The sequence below is a fragment of the Diorhabda carinulata genome, chromosome 11 (genome assembly GCF_026250575.1).
Source record: "Diorhabda carinulata isolate Delta chromosome 11, icDioCari1.1, whole genome shotgun sequence".
In the NCBI taxonomy this organism is placed as follows: Eukaryota; Metazoa; Arthropoda; class Insecta; order Coleoptera; family Chrysomelidae; genus Diorhabda; species Diorhabda carinulata.
In genome coordinates, this window is record NC_079470.1 from 4,150,019 (window position 1) to 4,173,098 (window position 23,080).

General features: G+C 33.4%; 1 protein-coding gene across 2 annotated transcripts in view; it reads left to right on the top strand.

The window, feature by feature from the left end:
• Nucleotides 1-23,080, top strand: part of LOC130899596 (neurogenic locus Notch protein) — a 262,147-nt gene that overhangs the window by 222,876 nt on the left and 16,191 nt on the right. The window contains exons 9-11 of one of the 2 annotated variants that reach the window (XM_057809656.1): nucleotides 17,049-17,339; nucleotides 17,527-17,779; nucleotides 20,328-20,348. In XM_057809656.1, coding sequence (XP_057665639.1) covers nucleotides 17,049-17,339; nucleotides 17,527-17,779; nucleotides 20,328-20,348 — 565 coding nt within the window. The remainder of the gene's footprint in view (nucleotides 1-17,048; nucleotides 17,340-17,526; nucleotides 17,780-20,327; nucleotides 20,349-23,080) is intronic. The other variant, XM_057809657.1, reaches the window with a different exon arrangement.

The following is a 23,080-nucleotide window of genomic DNA, read 5'->3' on the forward strand; positions in this document are numbered from 1 at the left end:
AAGGCATCACGTACATGGAACCAATATCGAAAGTCTTTTCCTACCCAGGCCCCTTTTTCTACCCTTCTATCTTCCTTTCCATAATCAGCTATAACAAGGCATATTTTTGATTTCTAAAAATGTGGCCAAAGTAGGAAGCTTTCCTTCTCTTTACAATAGTTCTCTCGTTCTTTGTGCGTCTTAGCACGTCGTCGTTGGTCACCCGATCCGTTTTAGTTTAAATAAAATACCATGCAAGACAGACTAGTACTCGTAAAAATATAAAATAATAATTGGCAGGGTATGCTACGAAGATAATATCTAAAGATTGAACATTAATATGCATTAAAGATCGTATATGGTTATTAAGATGATTGTATGAAATAAAACACAACAATTAATAATCAGATTTTTAATTGTAACTGAGTTAATTACTCCAGAAATGTTGAAGAAAATCCACATAGCAGTGCTGGATGATCGTCGACTGAAAGTTCTCGAGCTAGTATTTCAAAAATTGCGATACGTCGCATATTAACTGAAAATTTGGATATGAGAAAGCTGTGCGCACAATGACAGCATCGTGAAGCTTCATAACGATGGATGAAACGTGGATCCATCACTTTACATCCGATACAAAAAAACAATTAAGACAATGGACTGATAAAGAAGAATCAGCCTCGAAGAAGGAAAATACTGTTGTCTTCTACTGGCACATAGAAGATTTTTTGATATTTCAATCAAAAGTAGCTGCAAATGCTACTTCAGAAACTGAAAGATTCAAAATATTTTAACAAATCGGCGATCAATCATTATTTTTTTTTTTAATTATACATTTACTACATTTATCTAAATGCGAATATTTTGTGGATTTACAAATTATACGAGGATATATTGAAAAATACATATTCTCCTCTTAATTGGATACATTTATTACAGAGAACCTGCAACGTCTCTAGATCTTAAAAAAAATATTTCTTCTGGCTTTGCAATCCAGACCTTCACAGCTTCACGACTTTTTTAACCTTTTTTTTCAGTTGAGGAGCCAAATCTGGCGAATAAGGAGGATTTCTAGTAATTCAAACCCTAAATCACTAAGTTGTGTGCAAGGGCGTTGTACTGCAAAAACAAAACACCTTTGGATAGCTTTCCGCGTCTTTTCTCATTAATTTTTTCCCGTAGAGTGATCAGTAATGTCAAATAGTAATCTCCAGTTATTGTCACTACCCTTATCCAAAAAATAAATCATGATTACTCCATGGCAATCCCAAAAAACGGAAGCAATAATTTTTCCAGCAGATTTTTGGACACGAAACATCTTAGGTCTTGGGGAACCAGAGTGTCGCCATTCCATCGATTGTTGCTTTGTTTCTGGATCGTAGAAATGTACCCAAGTCTCACCCATAGTAACAATTCGGTTTAAGAAGTCTACATCGTTTTCAAATCGAGCACAGATCGAACGCGATGCTTCTACCCTTGCACGCTTTTGGCCAACATTCAAACGTGTTCGTATGAAATATTCAGTGCTTCAGATATCCGATTTTAGAGTAAATTTTATAATAAGGTTACTTATACACTGCAGTCCATAAACCAGATAAACCTTTGGAAGTATTAAAAAAACAAGACTCTTCAAAGTTTACAGGGCAGATAATATTTTATAACGGAGCCCAATCAACCCTTTCTGAGCCTCAATCTATATATTCTTGAAATCCTTCTCTGGAAACCTTAAACATAAATATTAAAAACTAGGTGACTTTCTTATGAATATTCATACATATTTCACAGGGATAGTGGTAGGTACTTGAAAAATATCAGTCTCTGATGACGATAACTTCATTTTCGAAACGCTTTTGCTCACATTGGAACAAATACAGCGTCGTGAAGATGTTTCCATCGAGTGTTTGGCAACGTTTCACAAAAATAAAGCCAAGTTTCATAAACATGGATAAAAAGTAGACTCAAAACAATAGATTGAGAAGGGAATCGTCTCCAAAGGTTATCAAAAGGCTATTTTGAAAAAAATGGTTCAATGACGAGTATTAAGCGAACTAATGACAACATTTGACAGAAGAAATCAACCAAAAACGGCCGCATTTGGATTAAAAGAAAGTGTAGTTTCATCAATGCACCAGCTCAACAATCCGTTATTGCAATTGGCAAAATTAAAGGAATTAAAGGAATTAATTACTATGTCGTGTACTCTATTCGCGAGATATAATTTTTTTCTGTTCCCTAACTGGAAAAACTGGCCCGATGGTCAAATATTTTCCAACAATGAGGTAATATCGACAAATTCTGTCTATTTGAGGATCTTGACTATTCTTATTATATAAAAAGTATCAAACTCATTGAAAATCGCTGTGAGAAGTATATGAAGTTGAAAGGAAATTATGTTGAAAAGAAAATATATTTTTTTTCCAAAATTTTTGTTATGCCAGGGACTTCTGGGACGCCGCCTATCTACGATACAAAAATCGTAGAGTGGCACTCAATTCCGTCTTGAACAATATTTGAGATTGATAAATTAATGCTTATAATTTCTATGATATATTTGCAAATAATTAACTTGCAGTTTCTGTATTAAACCGTTCAAGGAAGTGCCCTCGAAACCGTTCCTTAGGTCACCACATTATCATCTATACATCCGCGAAGTTTCAGCTACACCACTCTTTCATTCCATCTCATATTGTGAACCACAATATTTTCAAGATGTCAGTAAATAAAAAAAGTTTTCGGTATTATTATTTTAAACACATCTTCCATCTTTATACAATTATAAAACAATAGCACAATCTCTTGTCACGTACTTTCATCGTTATCGATAAGGTAGAGTCGAACGTAGGATGGAAGATATTTTTGTGTGGGTGGTACCGGTAGAATATTCATGCAAACAGTATCACCAATAGTTTTATTTCTCTTTGTCTTGAATAGAGATAATGAATAAAATTCATTCCGACAGTTTCTATAAGACGAACTCTATTGAATTTTATTAGTTTTGGGAATGTATGTATATCGAATCCAGTATCATTTACCATAGAGATAGAGAGTTCCGGGACTTGATGCATAAAAAAAACATAAAAAAAATTGTCATACGACCCCTCGTGTCCCAGTTATAGGCGTTTAAAGTTGCGAAATCGAACTTATATTTAAGTATATTTTACAGAGGCAACCTGTATAATCTAGATATAGCAAAAATGAATTTTTAGATCGATTTTTTAGCGAAAAGGTACTCTTTGGTTAACTCGATAAAATTTATGGTTTAGAAGTTGTTTGTATCGTTGTACATGCCAAAGAATCAGTTCGCCATAAAAAGACTTTCTGAAAAAAATTATCATGAATTGTATATGAGTAATTCCAAGTTTCTTTTTTTATTTCTTTACATCCAAATTTCTCTGGCTGAATTAACCTAACCAAAAGTTCATTTACCTTCTTTTTGGCCGAATTTACTACCGCCCTCCCAATCAATCTCAATCCCAATTGAACAACCCCACTAAAATGTTGTGCGGAAAATGACGGATATTTTACTAAACCATTTTGCCAAAATTCGATTTTATTCATCAATATAATCTCCTTCAAGAGCAATACAATCATTCCAACGCTTCTCTAACTTCTCGATGCCGTTCTTGTTGAAGGATTTGTCTTTTGCTTCTTCATTTGAGCTGAATTTCTTAAAGGCGAATGTTTTTTTGAGATCAGCGAATAGCCAGTAGTCACTGGAGGGCCAAGTCTGGACTATACGTTGGACTAAAAAGCAATTCGAAATGTAATTCGTTCAATTTAACCATCGTAGTGAATCTATGCATTGTCTTGGTGGAACAGCAATTTTTTTCTTCGACATAAGTAGATGTTATAGGCGGGCTCTAAGACGGAAGTGACGTTTACGGCTTATGGGGGGTAGTTAGCGATGGCAAAAGTACGCCATGTTAAATTTAATACCATATAGACCTCAGAACGTGGCAAAGTAGGCATCTAGGGTTGATAGCAAAACGGCAGTAGCATGTTGTTTGGTTAATAACGGTCGGAATGGCATCGAACAAGCGTCTACTGACATTTGAGACCGTTTTACTTTGGTTTTTGCGTTCAAACGTTGCAACAACTCTATGTAATATTCGCTATTGATTGTCTCTTTCTTTTTGAGACAATCGATGAACAATATTCCATTCGCATCCCAAAATACTGAAGCCATAAACCTCCGAGCTGACTGTTGGACGCTTCAGACGTGGTTCACCAGCTGCATTCCACTCAGTCCACTGCAATTCACTCAGATGATTATCGTTTTGATTATGAAGTGTAGTGTTTCATCCATCGTCACATATCGACGCAGAAAATCTGTGTAAACATGACCAAACACTGTTTTGAACCGTCTAAATGATGTTGTTTTTGGACAACTGTGAGTAAACGCGCCACCCACTTTGAAAAAAGTTTTTTCATAGTCAAATGATCATGCATAATTGTAAACATATTGCTTTCTGATATCTTCATGGCTTCAGGTATCTCAGCAATTTCAATTTACGATTACATACAACCAATTTGTGGACTTTTTTAATGTTTTCTGGAGGAACCATCTCAATTAAACAACTAGAACATTTACCATCGTAGCTGTTTGTACGACCACGTTTGAATTCAGCAAACCAATAATAATTGTTTCTTTTCGAAGGAGCAGAGAATGGATAATACTTTAGAAGCCATTGCTGAGCTTGAACATTATTTTTTTTTTATCATGAAGCAATGATAAATTAACACACGAAATCGAAAATAACAAAAGTAACTTCACTTTAAATGTCTGTCACATTTTTCTGACTTATCGAAATGTTATGACATTTGACACATTCTTTTGATAGTTGATACTTCATAAACGTCATATGGCAGCGCCATCTGTGCGAAAGACTTATTGAGTAATGTTATACTAGTATCAGGGGTGTGGTATTATTTTACAAATTTTATCTATAAATTCTTGATTACTAAAACAATCGTATACAAAAAATTTCTTACTCTAACATAAAGCGGAATAATATACTATAGTAGTTATCTTGATAGGAAAATTGGCAAATATCGGGCTGAAGATTCCTTCAGTTTTTGTTATCCAAAACTAGTAATCAAATTGGTTGGTGGATTCTCACCATGCCATTGAAACTGCAACTTTTCCTTTACATACACTGAACCAATGGCACAGCTGATACAATATACATGGGGTGCCCCCACTGTTTGTTTTGATCTCCGGTTAAAACACCATAATCTTGAAATAACCTTTTTTCGCATTTTCAGAAAATCGTCTTGCAGCTTTTGAATTCTACACACTTATAACTAAATATATATAATTTTCTTACTGCTGCTCATTAGAAAAATTCATTAACCATCTAAAAAATTTAACTGTTGAGCTCAAATATAGACTAAAGAGAGAATAAATAACCCATAGGTCTTAAAAATAATATATATGATTTTGATAAAGGATTAAATAAAAACAAATACTAGAGGTTCGTTAATTATTTTATCTTTGAATGTTTCAAAGAAAATAAAATGCAGATTCCGAATTTTAAACTCGATTGACCTCAGAGTGTCGGTAGGCAACAGGTATATGAACACAGACTAGTACTACCAGTGATGGTACGTGATGGACGCCGGCCATCAAACCGACCATTTCTTCTCTCTTTATTTTCTTTCGATCTTAAAAATCGAGCGCCACCGCACACAGATCACGCATGCAACCTACACATCATTAGCGAGTACAGGAATTTCGGTTCGCTCTGTATTATATGCAGCGAGCTTACTTTGATCATCTTTTTTTCCGTGAATTCTTGCTTCCTCGCCATTGAAACCGTGTCGTCGAAATATGCGGTGCAATAATTACATAAAAATTGTTATAAAAGGAATGAATAACGTGTAATATACGAGGAAGGTTTAATGAAATTCTGACTGTTCGAAGTCAGAAAAAGTTACTTACTAATAACTAAACGTAATAATACACAAAATCTTAAAGAGCTAAGTGAGAGCTAGGATCAAATAAATCGTAAATATTCTGAGCAATGCGTCCAAAGTTGTGCGGAGATTCTCAGGGGCGGATTTAGCAATACTGAGTATTTTTAAACTCTGTGGATTTGATTTTTAACAGAATTTTTCCCAGAATGAATAAGAGGTCTTATCTCATAGGTTGCATACAACGTTGCGTCCCAAAGCAAATTTTAATCTGGTTTACTATAAGGGTCCTATATGATTTGCAACCCCTTCCAAGAAATGTGGTACTTAATATTAAACTAATTATACTTCGATATCTGAATATTGAAGTCTGGTTAACCATTTACTGACATGGAGCTTAAGTAAAATACATAATACCAATTTATTAATCATAACACCCTCAAGTTGAGATAACCACCATGGATGGGGATAAATTTGAAGTAATTCGTTGACATTTTATGTCCTAATCTATTATTAGCTTGTAGATAAAAGAATGGTCAACCCAGATACGTCTAGTATAGACCTTCACTGGTCCTGTTGACCGCGGAACGCAACAAATATGCAGCGATCTCGATCTCATCCAGTAAAGTTCAATAATAGCACAGCCAAGAGTGCTACGAAGCAACGAATGCGACAAATTTGTCTCATAAAACAAATTTAATAGAAAATTCTTACTTATGTAGCCTCTATTTTGTATTTCAAACTGAAAAGTTGTTTGAACATTGATAAAAAAACTAGATGTATTTTTTTTAATATCTTCAGGGGTGTCCCCTGAATGTAAATCCAACTGGGCGTCATGGAGGGTGACTTCACTTCAGCCGCCATCTTGAAAAACACGTTTTATCAAATATCTCGCGAACCGCGCATCGTACGAAAAAAATTGTGGAGATCATTATTGTAGATAATAATATTTGCCATCTTTTTTATTTGAAACTTTATTTTTTATAACGCATAGGTTTTTAATTATAGCGCTCCAAACTTTTTCAATATGGTTTTTGCTAAATATGTAGTTACGCTACATCGTAAGAATTGTTATTGTTATTCTTAATATTATTATTATTAATTAAAGTTATGCTTGTACTATGCTATTTTATATTGTATATATTATAATATATTGTAATATTAAAAATGATTTCTTTTTTAATAAAAAAATATGAAGGTTGGTATTCAATTAGAATTTTTTATTTTTTTAAATTTAACGTGAATTTTTCGAAAAATCGCTAAACCGTTTCAATTGTATTGGAAATTTTCTAAAATACTGTGTGTATATTCGTCTGCACTTTATTTTTACTGTCTAAAATTGTTGTCGAATTCACTAAAAGAAAAAGAATTTTACGAATGTTACTTCAAAAAAATAATATAAAAAGTGGCTCATTATTTTACGGGGCGAGTCTTATTTTCTTCGTCGACGGAAGACACTCATCGCCTTGTGAATCTGTCTCTTCAGCCTTCTCCATATCCAAAGGAGACGAATCGAAGGTTGGGTCTTCTTCGATTTAGTTTCCGATATCACGTTGTCGCATGTTTGGCCACTCCAATTGGAGCAAATAATGGAACATTTCAGACCAGATTTTCGGCAGGCAGCTCTGCAATTTTTGGTGCATTTGCACGATATTATTTGCAACAAACTCGACGGTGCGCGGGCCATAGCAGTTCGAATTGGTTCAAGTCCTTGTGCAGTTCGCTTCCAACCCCATTTTTCTACGTAGTGATAAAATCCAAGCCAAATTTGAACCTGGTAGTAGACTGAAAGAATGGTAGCGTGCCGAATCTCAGGTTGGAGGTAGAAAAGATAGATTCAACTTTGTTTTACTCGCCAATTTCCCGAAGCATTTGTAGCAAAGTAGCGAGTTAATAGAGACTTCCGATTCGTCATCTCCGTACAGCGCAACAAAAAATCGACATTATTTCGGTGAACAACTCAATAGAGATTCCAATATTCTGATTTTGCTCTTGGTATACTGATATTAATGACACCTTTGAGCTTTCACTTCATCCTTTAGATTTCTACTACTTTTTATGATTGCTCCTAGATATTTGAATGACATCACTTGTTCTACATTCTTATCGTATATTGCGAGTTTATATCTTCTCGGATCTCTGGATACTGTAAAAGATTTGGTTTTCTTCAGAGATATCTGCATGTTAAAATCTTTCGCTATTTGTCTGAAACTATACAGTAGCTTTTGTTATCTTCGTCTTTTGAGATGATAACTGCGTCATCAGCATAACATACTATTAGGGTTCACACCAGCAATGAAAATTTAGTGGTGCAAAAGGACCACCTAAGTTATGATTTAGTGGTCCAAAAATATAACGTGGTAGACAAAAGTAAAAAAATTAATATATGCATGCTACACACACTTTTATACATATTTTTACGGCATATATAAATTCTTTTGTGCAAAAACAGCACAGTAAATATAAAACATAGGTTTTTTTAAAAATATTTTGGGCGACAAATTTGTCGTCGATGTGTATGATCTGGCGACAATTTCTCGCTATGTCGCTATGCTGGCGTGAATCCTACATACTATTTTTATTTCTTTGTTTTCCATCCGGTATCATCTTCCAGCTTTCTTTAGCTCGTTTATAATCTCATCCATTATGATGCTGAACAAGATCGTGCTGAGGACGTCTCCTTGAAAATTATTTTAATTCTAACTAACAAAAAATGAAATTAATATGTGATTTATATCGTTCTAATGTGGTAACCTCATTTATTGTACTACGTAGCAAACGCTCTAAGTTTGCAATTTTTGACGCACCATTGTAACGCGTCACGTAGTTGTGCAGAGACATCCTGTATCATTAGAAATCTTGAAAAATTATGTTTCAATAATTTTTATAATAATCTAGCAGTGTTAATATTTGGAAACCTATCTCAGATTTGCATACGAGGTCTGGCTATTAAATAACGAGACTTGTTACGAAAAAGAGTTTTATAATAAAAATGATTCTACAATCGAACGCTCCCCTTCAATATACTTCCCTCCTATCGCCACACTCCTTTCCATACGTTTTTTCCATTGATCGAAGCAGTGCTGGAAGTTATGGGCGTTATGGGCCGATGCGTTGTCCTGGTGCAAAATCCACGAGCTGTTCTTCCACTATTCGGGCCGTTTCTTACGAACTAGTTCTCGCAGTGTTGCCAAAACAAACAAATAGTATATTTGGTAGACAGTCTAACCCTCTGGAACCCATCCAGTCATCACGATACCTTTAATGTCGAACGATCAGTATTGAATTTTGATTTGCTCTCTTGGCTCTCACTAAAGCGTTTACAACACTCAAAAACACGCTCAAGGGATAGAGAATTGACCCCATAGGCCTCTTACTACAATTTATAGCACTCTCGGCCCTCTAGGCGTGCAGTCTCGTTATTTAATAACCAGACCTCGTAATGTTCCTTCAGCGAGTGCCTCGGCAGTTTTGATGTTTCAATGAAATTTTTATTTTCTCGAAGAAATTTTAACGAAAAACAGTGAATTAATTCGGTCTAGTACATGTGTCATTTTGGTATGTTTGTTTTAATCCCAGTCAATAATAATCTAATTGCAACCACCATATTTAAATGATCAATCCTCCGTAGAATCCGCACAACTACTAATTAATGCATACTTAACGATAATTAATTCATTTGCAACAAAAAGGAATAAAAACAGTAGAAGTACTTAATTAAAAAGGACAAAATCGGATTAACAACCGACTAACAACTACTAGCCAAAGATGGCATACTTCGATCTGTTTGCAATTTTCTAATGAGAGATATATACACTTACAAGTAGACCGATTAAATAGAAATGCTTGGAATTCCTAAAAAAATAACGTAACGTAGGGGAGACAGAGGTTGTTCGTGACGAATAGATTTTTTTCATAAACTATATTTACATAGAGTGCCACAAAACTACAATGAAACACGAACAAGCATAACAAAAAAAGAAGGAAATGATCTTGACCTATTAGAGCGAAAATTATTAAAGAATAATTATTGAAACGTGAAAACGTTAAACACGAAAATAATAAAAGCAATGCGAAAATATTATAAAATCCGTAGAAGTTCTAAATAGAACCATTGATATGGTAAAGAGTGTAAACATCAACATGTGCGAACGTACTAATGTCGCAAGCTGCCATTTTGATCTTTCCTTCGGCGGTAAATTTGAAAATACGATAATCTATAAGCTAAAAACTTGCATAAAAAGTGTGGTATTTTGTAACACGTCATAACACTACTAAAATGAGTAATACAACAACAAATTGATAAAATTAGTGAACTTGCAAACATATGTAGGGCTTTGAGGCTGCACATCAAGAAAACTTTTTTAAAAATGTCTAATTTGGTATCAGGCTTGTCACAAAGTGTAGTAGGTATGTAAACTTGAATCACTTTAAATTTACCAGTACTTACAATTTAGTAGTGCTATATTTTTACCAAAATGATTATCACAAAATACTAAAAAGTGATCTTGATGTACATCCTTAATAACCAATAACTTTCAGGATTGCAAATTGTTAAGTAAATTCCACATATGAACTAAAATTGCGTAATCTATGACAGAAATTCCGAAAATACGAACACGTTGCATATTTAACAACAAACACACAGTTGATGCATAATCACCATTTCAACCTAAGATTATAAACCTCAAAACATTGGAACATTATCTATTATAGCATTACTTTATAACAACAATGTATTTTTGGGACGAAATGCCTATTTTAACAAAATTTTTGTGGAAATCTGATCATTTCGACACAACCGCGCCATTATTTCATAACTGACATTTGACAACTGTAATTAATGCAAAGATCAAAATGGAGGCTCCTCGGAGTCCCTTAAAATTTGGATGCGCACTAGTCTGAGTTTATTATATATTTTTTAACACCACTATCTTTAAATAGCAAGCTCAAATTGCAGTCCAGTAGATGCTATCACAGAGTAAACAGTGGGACATCTCCTATGATTGTTTCAAGTGATGTAAAGCCTTGAATAGTTACAACACGCATTTGGTGATTAAAGTCAATTTATGACAAAAAAAAAACAATAATCAGTTAAGATCCTTGTTTTCGATAGTTCCGAGTTGGATTCGATAAACAAAATAACGAAAATTGCTTCCAAACTCTATTCAGAGGCGTTAAATATCCAATTGCTACACTATTTTTCTAAATTTTAAGCTATTCCGAAGCAATCAATTGCGATTTAAAGATATCTTATGACTTTTTGAGAAGCTTTGAAAGGTAGTTACTTATCGCGACAAAGCTACCAGGATGGTTCAAATGAAAACCGTAATTTTGAAAAACAACCGTGACCCCGTAACCTCACTTTTTAGTATACTTATAACTAACTATGAGCGCAACGCATCATTGTTCGTTTTTTAAAAAAAAAAATAATGTAAAATCCGCAGAACAAGTGTTTTTGATGAGAACGTCAGCGCTGTAGGAAAACTTATTTTGCGCGACCAACGCAGTCTATAAATTGCTTTTCTGTCATTTTTTGCAGCTTCTGTCAATCAGTTTTCAGTCTTTATCCTGTCATTTTCATCAAATTTCAATAGTTGTGTCATTTGTCAGTTTTTCTCATGTTTGGTACTTTTTCTGTAATATCTTATAACACTTCTTTCAATGTTATTTAATTCTTCGTCATTTTTCAGTCATCTATTGTAGTTTTTCTGTCAGTTTTTTTCCTTTTGTCATTTTTGTCAGTTTTCGTTGCATTTCTATTTTAATATCATTCTTCTGCAGCATATCTGTCTGTAGAATCAGTTTTCTTTGGCTTCTATCATGTTCACTAGTTATATGGAATAAATTGAACACAACAACGATGTGACTGAAGAATTGGGCATAAGCGTAGATAGTTTCGAGCAAATCTTTCATGAAAGGCTCGATTGCCTCGAAATTTCAATCCGATAGGTGTCAAGACTTTTGATATTTGAGCAGAAATTCACACGCTCGGAAGTTTGAAATCGTTTCCTGCAACGGTATGAAGAGGAAGGAGACTATTCACCACAAACAAAACTTGGGTACATCACTATATTCTGGAGAATTAACGCACGTCTATGAAGTGGAAGAAGAAAGACAAAGGCGCGCAAGATAAAGCGAAGATCACATTGTCAGCTGGGAAGGTGTCTTGTACTGTGTTTTGAGACATGACAACGGACTCTTAACGCGTAGTGTTATAGTGAACTCTCCTGAAAAACCGCGGTATTCCAATTCGTAGTACGATATTACTTCAAAACCGCATACATCTCGGCTTACGATGGAAACGTTGAACGAATTGGGTTGGGTAATACTGAAACGCCCTCCTTATAGTCCCGATTAATCGCCATGCGATTTTCATTTATTTGGTCACATGGCGGACTGCGAGTCGAATTCGTGCGCGAAATGTTACATGACACACCGAGAGATTACGGAGATGTGGCAAAAGTATGAATAGTTTGACAGGGACTATCTAAAAAAAACTGTGAAACTTAAGAATAAAATTTTTCATAGCAAAATACCATGTTTGTGAACTATCCTCGTATTTAGAATCTCTTATTTATACATAGTCTTTTAGTAGTTTAATTATATCATATGCTTTGATTGAGGAAATTTCAAACAGGGTGGTGTTTATTTAATTTCCCAATCTCCCCTATACAGAATTTCTAAAAAAAAAAAATGGCGTTTCCCTGAGAAACATACTTTGGCGTCTGGCAGAGGAATGCGACTTGAAAAAATTAGGCTCGCAGTTGTACTAATTACTTCCATTTTTAACTTAACCGATATGTAATTAGTTACTTAAGTGCTTTATATTTATTTTATTCAATCACAAGATACCTTCTTTTGAAGTATTATCAAGAGTATTATATAAACGGAACGTTTAAAATTCCTTTTTTAAAATTGAAAGAAACTGTTGCGGCTTTTATGGAAAATGATCGGATCGACTTTCTCCTAGATTTTCTAATCGCGCACATCTTGTTTCGAATAGTGCTAGGGTTAATTATTCCGTCATATTGACAATATGTTGGTTAGGTCAACGGTTTCCATGTTATACTCAAGTTCTTTATATTCGTTTCCATTCCCGTTCAAACAAACAAATCCTACGTTGTTAGATTATATTCTATTTTAAAGTTGACGTTTATTAAAGATAATTTACGAATTATTCCATTGCCTCAATGTAATACGATCATTTCATTTCAAACTGTTATATTATTAAGCCGTTGGTTCACTTAATTTAAAATCACCTTGAAAGTTCAGTGTATATTAAAAATTGAATTTTTGTAAATAAAATTAAGTAATTGACTTTAATTATCTGCCGTTTCACCTGCTTCAATTAACTGGAATTACCCATAATTTTAAAGGCTACTTTATTATAATAAATTAAAAACTGCCCTCAACTGAATTCCCAATTATTGGAATAGACTTGAATCTGATTGTTTGTGGTGTACCGGTTAAGTCTTTTGGGTGTGGTTGAAACTCCATCCTGGCAACTGTAGAACAGCGAATATGAATAATAAAATCACCACAAATTTACTTAAATGGGTAAAGTGTATATGGGTAGAGGCCGATTCAGACTAAATTCCGAGGTTTTATTGAATTTCTCGAATGAAGAGGGAGGTCGTTTAACAAATTAATTTATGTGCCACAAAGGAATATTCAAAATGTTTGAAGAAAAACGTAACAAACCGATTGGCAGAATATTACACAACCATTCATTTACCAGGGTGCCATTGGAGATATTCGGTAAACGTCATCATGAAGTCAATTGATGGGTCGGACACCTTACAGCCCTAATTTGCCACCCAATGACTTAATGTTGTTTCCGCGATCAAAAACATATTGTGTAGTCAACACCACAAGTAGCCGAGTGGAAGAAGTGCTTCGAGAATCTACACCATCTTTTTGGTGCTCAAAATACTATAATCATCTGATCTAAAATCCACTTAATTATTTAATTTTGGTATTGAAGATACCAATTTAATTAATCAGCGTTATAACTTCCTAACTGACTCTGGATGCACAACTCTGTTCACCAAAACACAACAACTGTGCCAAAAGTTATCGTTTTAGCTCTAGATTTGAGACATTGTGTTAAGTGCCTAAAATACTTCCTATATATCTTTCAAACCTTTTTATAGACTGTGTAAATTAAAAATTTTTAACACAAAAAACTGTATCTTGTACATATCTAATATAGACTAATCGATTTCACTTTTAATACATTGTATTAATTAATATTAATTGATACTGGTAGATTGGGTTATTGTTTGAAGATTTAACATTAATGTTTCTTAAATTTTTTACAATTTTCCATTTAGAATTTCACGTTTTGGCTTTCTGTTTTACCCATGCAGTATCTTTATATTCATTGCTTCGTTGTTTGTTTGTTTGTTTGTTTGTTTGTTTGTGCAATCTGCAATCTCGCGACACATTTTTTATTTGGATTTCGAGGTACTTAATTGAATGGATGTATTTATTGTTCCTAAATTTTATTTTGATTAAAAAAGCTCAATCTAGCACACGGTCTTCATCAATTCTTCCATCTGGTCTTACAATTGCCCCTAGAAACTTTTCAAGCTCTTCTTTTCCTGTTCTTATGATATTTTCCATATTTTTGTCTTTTGCACATTTACATTTGCACAATAATTCGTTCATCTAAATTCGTTTATGATTAATAACATTAATAACTGCGTGCTTGTCTTATTCCTTTATCAATTACAAAACTACTTGACATGTTTCAACTCTTACCACATTATATATTCTCTTATATATAATCTTGTTTTCTAACTATTGTTTCTTCCGTAATAAGCCTATCGCCTATTCCTTCTTCGATATCTTTTCTTGTCGACATATACTCCAACTTCCAATTGAAAATTAATCCCTTGCTATTTTCACCAGTCTATCCTCTGTCAATCAACTTACACTTAACCTCCATCATTCCACCAGATACAAAGCAAAACTTGCTGGTTCTGGGTTGGTTTTTCTGTTTCCCTTGTAACCTCAATATTCCACGCCTGTGAACGACATGAGGGAACGTCAAATCTCCACTATATAATCGATTAATCCAACGCTGTGCCGGTCGCTCATTAATTGTGTCTTCCCTTTCAATTTCACATATTTCCCTTGCTGCTACAGCTGAATAAAATTTTTGTTATCGCATACATAAAAGCGTATTTTGAGGAGAAAGGCTGCAGGATTCCACCAGATACGAAACAAGACTTGCCGCTCGAATCGACATCTATTTGAGACGGGTTTTCGTAGGTCCAAGGAAGTCCGGTATTTAGAGAATGCTAGTTCTGGCTCGGTTTTCCTCTGTTTCCCTTGTAACCTCAATATTCCACGCCTGTGAACGACACGAGGGAACGTCAAATCTCCTCTATATAATCGATTAATCCAACGCTGTGCCGGTCGCTCATTAATTGTGTCTTCCCTTTCAATTTCACATATTTCCCTTGCTGCTACAGCTGAATAAAATTTTTGTTATCGCATACATAAAAGCGTATTTTGAGGAGAAAGGCTGCAGGATTCCACCAGATACGAAACAAGACTTGCCGCTCGAATCGACATCTATTTGAGACGGGTTTTCGTAGGTCCAAGGAAGTCCGGTATTTAGAGAATGCTAGTTCTGGCTCGGTTTTCCTCTGTTTCCCTTGTAACCTCAATATTCCAAGCCTGTGAACGACACGAGGGAACGTCAAATCTCCTCTATATAATCGATTAATCCAACGCTGTGCCGGTCGCTCATTAACTGTGTCTTCCCTTTCAATTTCACATATTTATTGGAGGAGAAAGAGGGCAATTGAAATTTTAAGGGTTAAAAAGGTTAGAACGTCGCTGAAAAAAAATGTTTAGACTTCAAAATAAGAAAAAAATTAATAGTTTCTTTGCAAAATTGAACATATTTGTTGTAAATAATTTACTGTTAAGTAATTTAAGAACTTTCCTTCGTGTGAATCTCGACAATAAGCGAAAAATTCTTTTCGTTATAATATGAACCTAATTATACTAGTTCTTGATACAAGTCGGATAATGATTAGCCCAGATATTTTGCGGATCATGCCATGTGTACCGTACAGGAATATCTTGAAGTTGATTCGATTGAGGGAAAATTAATGAGGTGCCGCGTTCGAAATTACCGACATTAAATAAGTTCCTACACTGTTACGGTACTTATCATAAGAAAAATACAAATTAATTTTGATTATACGCACATTTATTAATAATGAAACGTTTATTAATTGCAAAAACCCTCTTCCGATAAAGAAAGTCGGATTGAAAAACTTTCTTTATGGTATAGGGAAAATACTGAATCATTTTTTGTTATTTTATTTTCAAAAGAAAAGATTGCTATCGGTAAAATAAAATGTAACCCCAATATTCTGATATAGTTCTTCCAACATCAATTGCTGATTATAAAAATCCTTGTCGACAATTTTATTTAATCTACCATATGCGTAGATACCTCATTTTATAAATTTATTATTTTTATAAATACTTTTAAAAATATTTATACCTTATTCGTTAAAAGGCAATCGAATCATTATAAATTGGACGGCATTGTACATATACAACTGAATATTGAATTATAAAACGTAAATAGACGAGTAAAATGTACCTGCCTGTGAGTGAGTTTGGTTTAAACAGGGTACCAGACATGAATTGATCCCTTTTTGTATCCCATTCGTTTTTTTTTTGTGGAAAACGAAATTTCCAAGCAAAATCCATAAAGGAAAATAAATTCTTTGCAAATAAAACAAAAGAAAAAAAACATTTCATTTTCAAATTATCCTCTAACTTTAGTCCTTTAACAACAGTAAGCAATACTTTGTTTGTTGGGCCAGTTTTTCTCACCAAGCCACGCCACTGCTTATCGCAGATTGTCTGGAAGGAATATTTCGAAGAAATCGTGTACATACGCCTTCGGCCTCGGCCAATTCATTTCTGTTTCCAATTCGAGTCTTCATTGGTAAACAGCGGAGATGATGAGTCCGCTTTTGTAAGATGTTCTTAATTTGGTATGAGTGCTGTAGGTATTTATGAAATATTGATTGTTCTGTAATTGATATTTGAAGGACTATATTCGAAAGAGCTTGTAGCAGAAAAATGTAACACGTGTTATTAAAATTTGTTTTTTTTTTCAGGATTCACTGGTACCCAATGCGAAATAGACATCGACGAATGCAAGGAAAGGCCATGTTTAAATGGCGGCACTTGTCACGATCTTATCAACAGTTTCAAATGCACATGCGCAACCGGTTTCACCGGTTCCCGATGTCAAATCAATATCGACGATTGCGCTTCGAGTCCTTGTCGCAATGGAGGTCTATGTCATGACGGTATAGCCGCCTATACTTGCGAATGTCCGCCGGGATTCACTGGAGTATCATGCGAAACAAATATCAACGATTGTCTGTCTTCACCTTGTTTACATGGTTGGTATCATTTTTTCATTATTATTTTTAAAAAATGCAAAAAAACCTGGTCCAAAAAAATGTTGAATAAAGTAAAGGCAAAAAAGCTCGTAGATAATCACAGTAAATCTAATGACTTCCTAAAACCCTCCAAAATCATTTTATTATTGAAACTTTCAGGTGTTTACGTTAATTTTTCATTTAATAGGTGAATGTATAGATGGCGAAAACTCGTTTACTTGTACGTGTCATCCCGGTTACGCTGGTCCTTTATGTCAACAACAAATCAACGAATGCGAATCTAATCCTTGTCAATATGGAGGTATATGTCAGGATTTGGTAAACGGTTATCAATGTATCTGCAAACCAGGCACTTCAGGTCCCAATTGCGAAATAAACGTTAACGAATGCTACAGCAATCCATGTAGAAACGGAGCTAGATGTTTGGATGGTATCAATAGGTAAGTTACTATATTCGAAATATTGATATTTAATAATAATTTAATTGTATTTGAGATATTATGTTTTGAATTTTATTTTGAAAATGACATATAAATGGTCGCAACCAAATTAGTGTTGCTGCGAGACGAAAAAATCTCGTCGGACGAGATGAAATGGTATTATCTTCTCGACGCTTCTCTCGCTCGAGAAAATACCTTCTTTCGGTGGCAACAAAAAATTCATAGGTACCAGATTCTCGAAAACGAGTAGAGAGGACGAAAATAAAGCTAATTAGCGCAAATTTTTAACCGAAATAATTAAAATGTCAATCGACAGATCTTAATAAACTCCAATAACATACGCATGCAATACATGTAGAAACTTTTTGAGGTCGAGACCATATAATAATAAATTTTTGAAAAAAGGTTGCACAAAGCCATACAAGACCACTGGGATACTCTCACTCGGGATTTTGTGAAAAAGATCGTAATTTTTGATTCCGACATTTTCGCAATACTTAAATCATTGGTCTCTGTTTATGAAAATCTGTCGATTGACAAACTTTCAGCTCTTCAAAAGTACATGAGCTGCAAAAATAATGTTGAAGGTCAAAGAATTTTTTTGTCGAACGAATCTTCGTCGGAACTGTGATTTCTGCATGTGTGCATCGAACGCACATATTCAGATATAAAGACTTTATCTTTAATACCTATATTTATATACAGCTAAAGAAAATTAGAGAAGAGTTAATAACAGAGTAACAAAGAGTTAATACTTTCAAATCTATACGATTATAGTCATAGTCCAAACCTACCCTAACGTAGTCTAACTTAACCTTTTTTTTGCGCTGAGCTAATGCCGTCCTCACAGCGGGCGGGTGTAATGCTGTGAGTTTGTGTGGGACTCTCATCCACTAAACCACCCTCCTCCTTTCTAAATCCTTGGGAGTATCGTACGCCGGGAGAACAACAAGCTGTTATTTCATCAGCGTAACTTAACCTAACATAACCAAACCCAACCTAACCATTCTTAAATTAAAAGGCTTTTTTGTGGAAAATTCAAAATCGCAATACAATTTTTTAATTATTTTGAACCTAATACCAAAAATACACTTAGTAAAAATAAGTTTTTCTATCAATTTTTGTTCAATATTTCATATAATATTGAACATTTGCCCATTTGGGAAAATCTTAGATGTTGCTGATGGTTTTTCCTTTTTTGTCTTAACGATAACACAGGCCTACAATGATTTTGGTGGCGCTAAAAGTAAAACAGATTTCAAGTACGTTCGGTACCCTGATAAAAAATTGATACTTTTTTAATGCTACGTGTAGTTTTCGAGATTTCGCAAGGGTAAATAAATCAAAAAACATTTAATGAATTTATTAAAAAAACAAAAGAACATTTAATTCAAAACATTTAAATACATTAAATTACTCATTATTTTACAGGTTAGAAGCACCTCTTTTTAGATTTTCTCCGGTGTATGTCTTCAGGATATTTTTTAGGTTATGAGCGATCGATACAAACCTGAACGTAACTTCGCGATTTTGACAGCTTACCACGACGTCTTGCGGAATAATTAACCAAATTATAACATAGAATTAGCGGCACCAAACAAAAAATTTTTTTTGTAAACCTGTGTAATGAATTATTCAAAAGCTCGTACCTTGGTTTCTTTAATTTTTTACTTTTCCAGAAGACGTCTATGTACAAAATACTTGAAATTTTTTCGAATCCTTCGTTTGTCCGTATTTATTCGAAAATGGATATGAAAGTTTATCATTTATATTATACTGGTTGTCACCATGAAAATTACAAGTCTTTTATCACAACTTGTGTAATGCTTTTATTTAGAAAAATGTATGACAAAAATTTACCTCAATTTCTTATACTAGTATGAAATACCTAATAACGAATAAATAAAATTCAAAACATCATATCAAACAATAAATATGTACAGTCCGCAGAGCCCGAACGAAAAAAAGTTTTTAATGATTTTGTGTGGTACACGTTTTTTGAAATTAATTGTAATAGGGTAAGGGAAGAAGAAGAATTTTGATTCTTCCTAAAAGACGGCGCAAGTACAAGTAAAAATTTATACCGAAATATTTTCTATAGTTGGGTTCGACAAGAATTATTGGAAAATGGGATGATTTTTCATTCGTAATTTATTGGTGTAACGAAATCGATTCATATTTCTACCAAATGATTACGCTCGATGAGAAGTGGATTTATAAACGAGGTGGTATTGAGAAAGTTGGATTTGTGAAGTTTTGGTGCATCCACCGTGTAGCGCTGACCTTGTCCAATCGGACTACCAATTGTCTAAATGGTGTGAAGCTGACTTCAAAAGAGACTTAATAAATTTATTTTCAAAATCAAACCGAATTTGTATTAGATTTTGTTACAATTGAATTATAACTATTGATAGAAAGTTATAACCTTAGAAAATGTGTTGAACTATTATATAAAATTCATCAATTATATTATCATGTGTCGGGGCTGCTATGACTGTACATAATTTTCGAAAAATAATAAATTTTAAATTTTTTTACATGCTATCAGCGGGTTTTTCTCTTACGAATCGTAAGTTTCAACATATTTTTTGATTAAATAATGAATGTTTGCATGTTTTCGTGTCCTCTATTATATATAGAGTATTGAAAAAATTTTTTACGAAACATAAATGTAAAATATTTAACGGATTTAATTACAATCTATCGGTGAAGTTTCAATAAAACCGTTTTCACTGAAGAGAAAAAACTACTGCTGTTTTTTTTTATGAAACAAAGTGTCATTTGTCTTTGAGAACAGGTTTTGCCAAAAAAACGTCACTTGTCTTTAGAAATTACTCTTTTTTCCGAAACAAACCATAATTTGTCTTTAAACACTTTTTTTAGAAAACACACTGTCGTTTTTCTTTATAAACCCGTTTTTAAAAAAAAAACACTATTTATCTGCAAAAGCCCACCATAATTTGTCTTAAGACACTGTCTTTTCTATAGAACAACCGTCATTTGTCTTCAGAAACCAGTTTTTCTAGAAATAAAGCGTCACTTGTCTTTAGAAACTTCTTTTTTTCAAAAAACAAGCCATAAATTATCTTTATACACTATTGTTCACAAAAAAACAATGTCTTTTGTATTTGTTCAAAAACAAACCGTTTTTTGTCTTCAGAAAATGTTCTTCCAGAAAAAAAAAACAAGTTTTTGTCTTTAGGAATTAATCTTTTTCCCAAAAACAAACCATAATTTGTCTTAAGACATCGTCTTTTCTAGAGAACAACCGTCATTTGTCTTTAGAAACTTGTTTTTCAAAAATAAACCCTTGTTGTAAACCGTTCTCTTTTTAAAAAGACTATAATTTGTTCTTATTAACCGGTGTTTTCAAAAACGAATCATTATTTGTCTTCAGAACATTCTTCACTTAGAAGAACGTCATTTTTACTTAAAAAAATTTGAAAAGCAAACTATAATTTATCTCAAAACCCGTAATTTTAAGAAATAAATGGTCATTTGACATTAGAAACCGGTTTAATAAACTGTCATTTATCTTTAGAAATCGTTTATCTAAAAACAAATCACAATTTGTCTTTAGAATACGGTTTTGCCAAAAACAAACTGTCATTTGTCATTAGAAACTGTCATTTGTCTTCAAAAACTAAATTTTTACAAATAAAACGTCATTTGTCTTTAGACCGTATTTAAAAAAATCCACATTTCTTTTTGGAAACTGCTTTTCTTCAAAAACAAACCATAATTTGTTTTTAGACATTATCTTTTTCAAAAACTAACCTTCTTTTGTGTTTAGACATTATCTTTTTCAAAAACTAACCTTCTTTTGTGTTTAGAAACTGTTTTTTTTTTCAAAAACGTATGTTCAATCCTTTTAAGAAAACGATTCTTTCTAAAACAAACTGTGACTTGTCATTAGAAACTTTCTTTCGCTCTTGTTTTGATACTAAACAATTTTGATTCTAATAAATGCGGTACCAAAAGAGCGGAATTCAACAGTTTACAACTATTTCATTGAAACTTACACTTATAGGTTAGAATCAAGTTAATTAACGATTTTACATGCATATGTAATGTAATTTGAAATATGACGGCGGATACCTACATTCGAGACATAAATTCAATATAAGCAACAACATTACACGTATCAATCAATCTGACAAAAAAGTTCAGTCTCTACATCTATTTCTCCTGCTAGTAATAGTTATGCAGGTTAAGACAGTTTATGACCACTTTACGATTCAGATTTAGATACCAGTGATAATTTCTTTCCCGGAAACTTGTAATGATGTTAGAGAAATAGAATATAGGAATCCACCTTCATATCCGCATGATTTGTTCGCAAAAAAGCGTTATAGGTTTTTTACATTTTATATTTGCATGTTTTTTTCGACTGTTGTTGTTTATTTTCATGATCTGCGGAATTGTTTTCATAAAATTTTTTATGATATACATCCAGAAACTTTATTATTATATTTTTATCATAATTTTTTCACCTGTTTTGATGCGTTACTCATCTACTACATCTGAGAAATTTACTAATTTGATGCTTCAAAAAGAGATACAGAAAAACGGAATCAACTAAAATTGAAAACTATGTGTTCCACAAGACAATGATGAAGCAATAGATTTGAAGCTTTTTTCAAATTATATACCCTGGATATTTTTTTCATTTAGTTAATAAATCAATGCCCCAATTTCATTTTTAATAATCTCAGGAACGACCTCGAAATTATGTCAAATAGTATTAAATCCCGTCTAATTGATGGCCATGAAATTAGTGCACCAAAGATGTTCTAGAACTTTTAAAATATATCTGCCAAATTAGTAGCTTCAATTGTTCAACAGAAAACAGTTGCTCTAAAAGCCTCCGGCGGCATCTTACATGTTTTCACACTTAATTACTCATAAAACTGAACAATAACAAAAAAATTAATTGCCTTGCCTAGTTGCCTAGAAATACCATGTTGGAACCTTCCAAAAAGTGGGCGGCCTAAAGCTTTGACTATTGCCAACTCAAATAAATTGGTGGAAAGTGAAAAAGACAAATTATGTACATTGACTCTAAGGTTGGCTCGCCGATTTCGGGTTTCCCACGTGATCATCATTGGAGAACTAAAGAGAGAGGGAGTTAAACATCGGATAAGGAAGAAATGTCCAAAATCTACTGAATATCAGTTGAGCAGAAATCAAGAAAACGTCACTTCACAGAGAACAGATTTGTGATCGTGGATGACGAAAAATATAACTCCAAATTCAGAAATTAAAGGCAATGATGGATTTTACAAAGTCCCAGTGAAATAT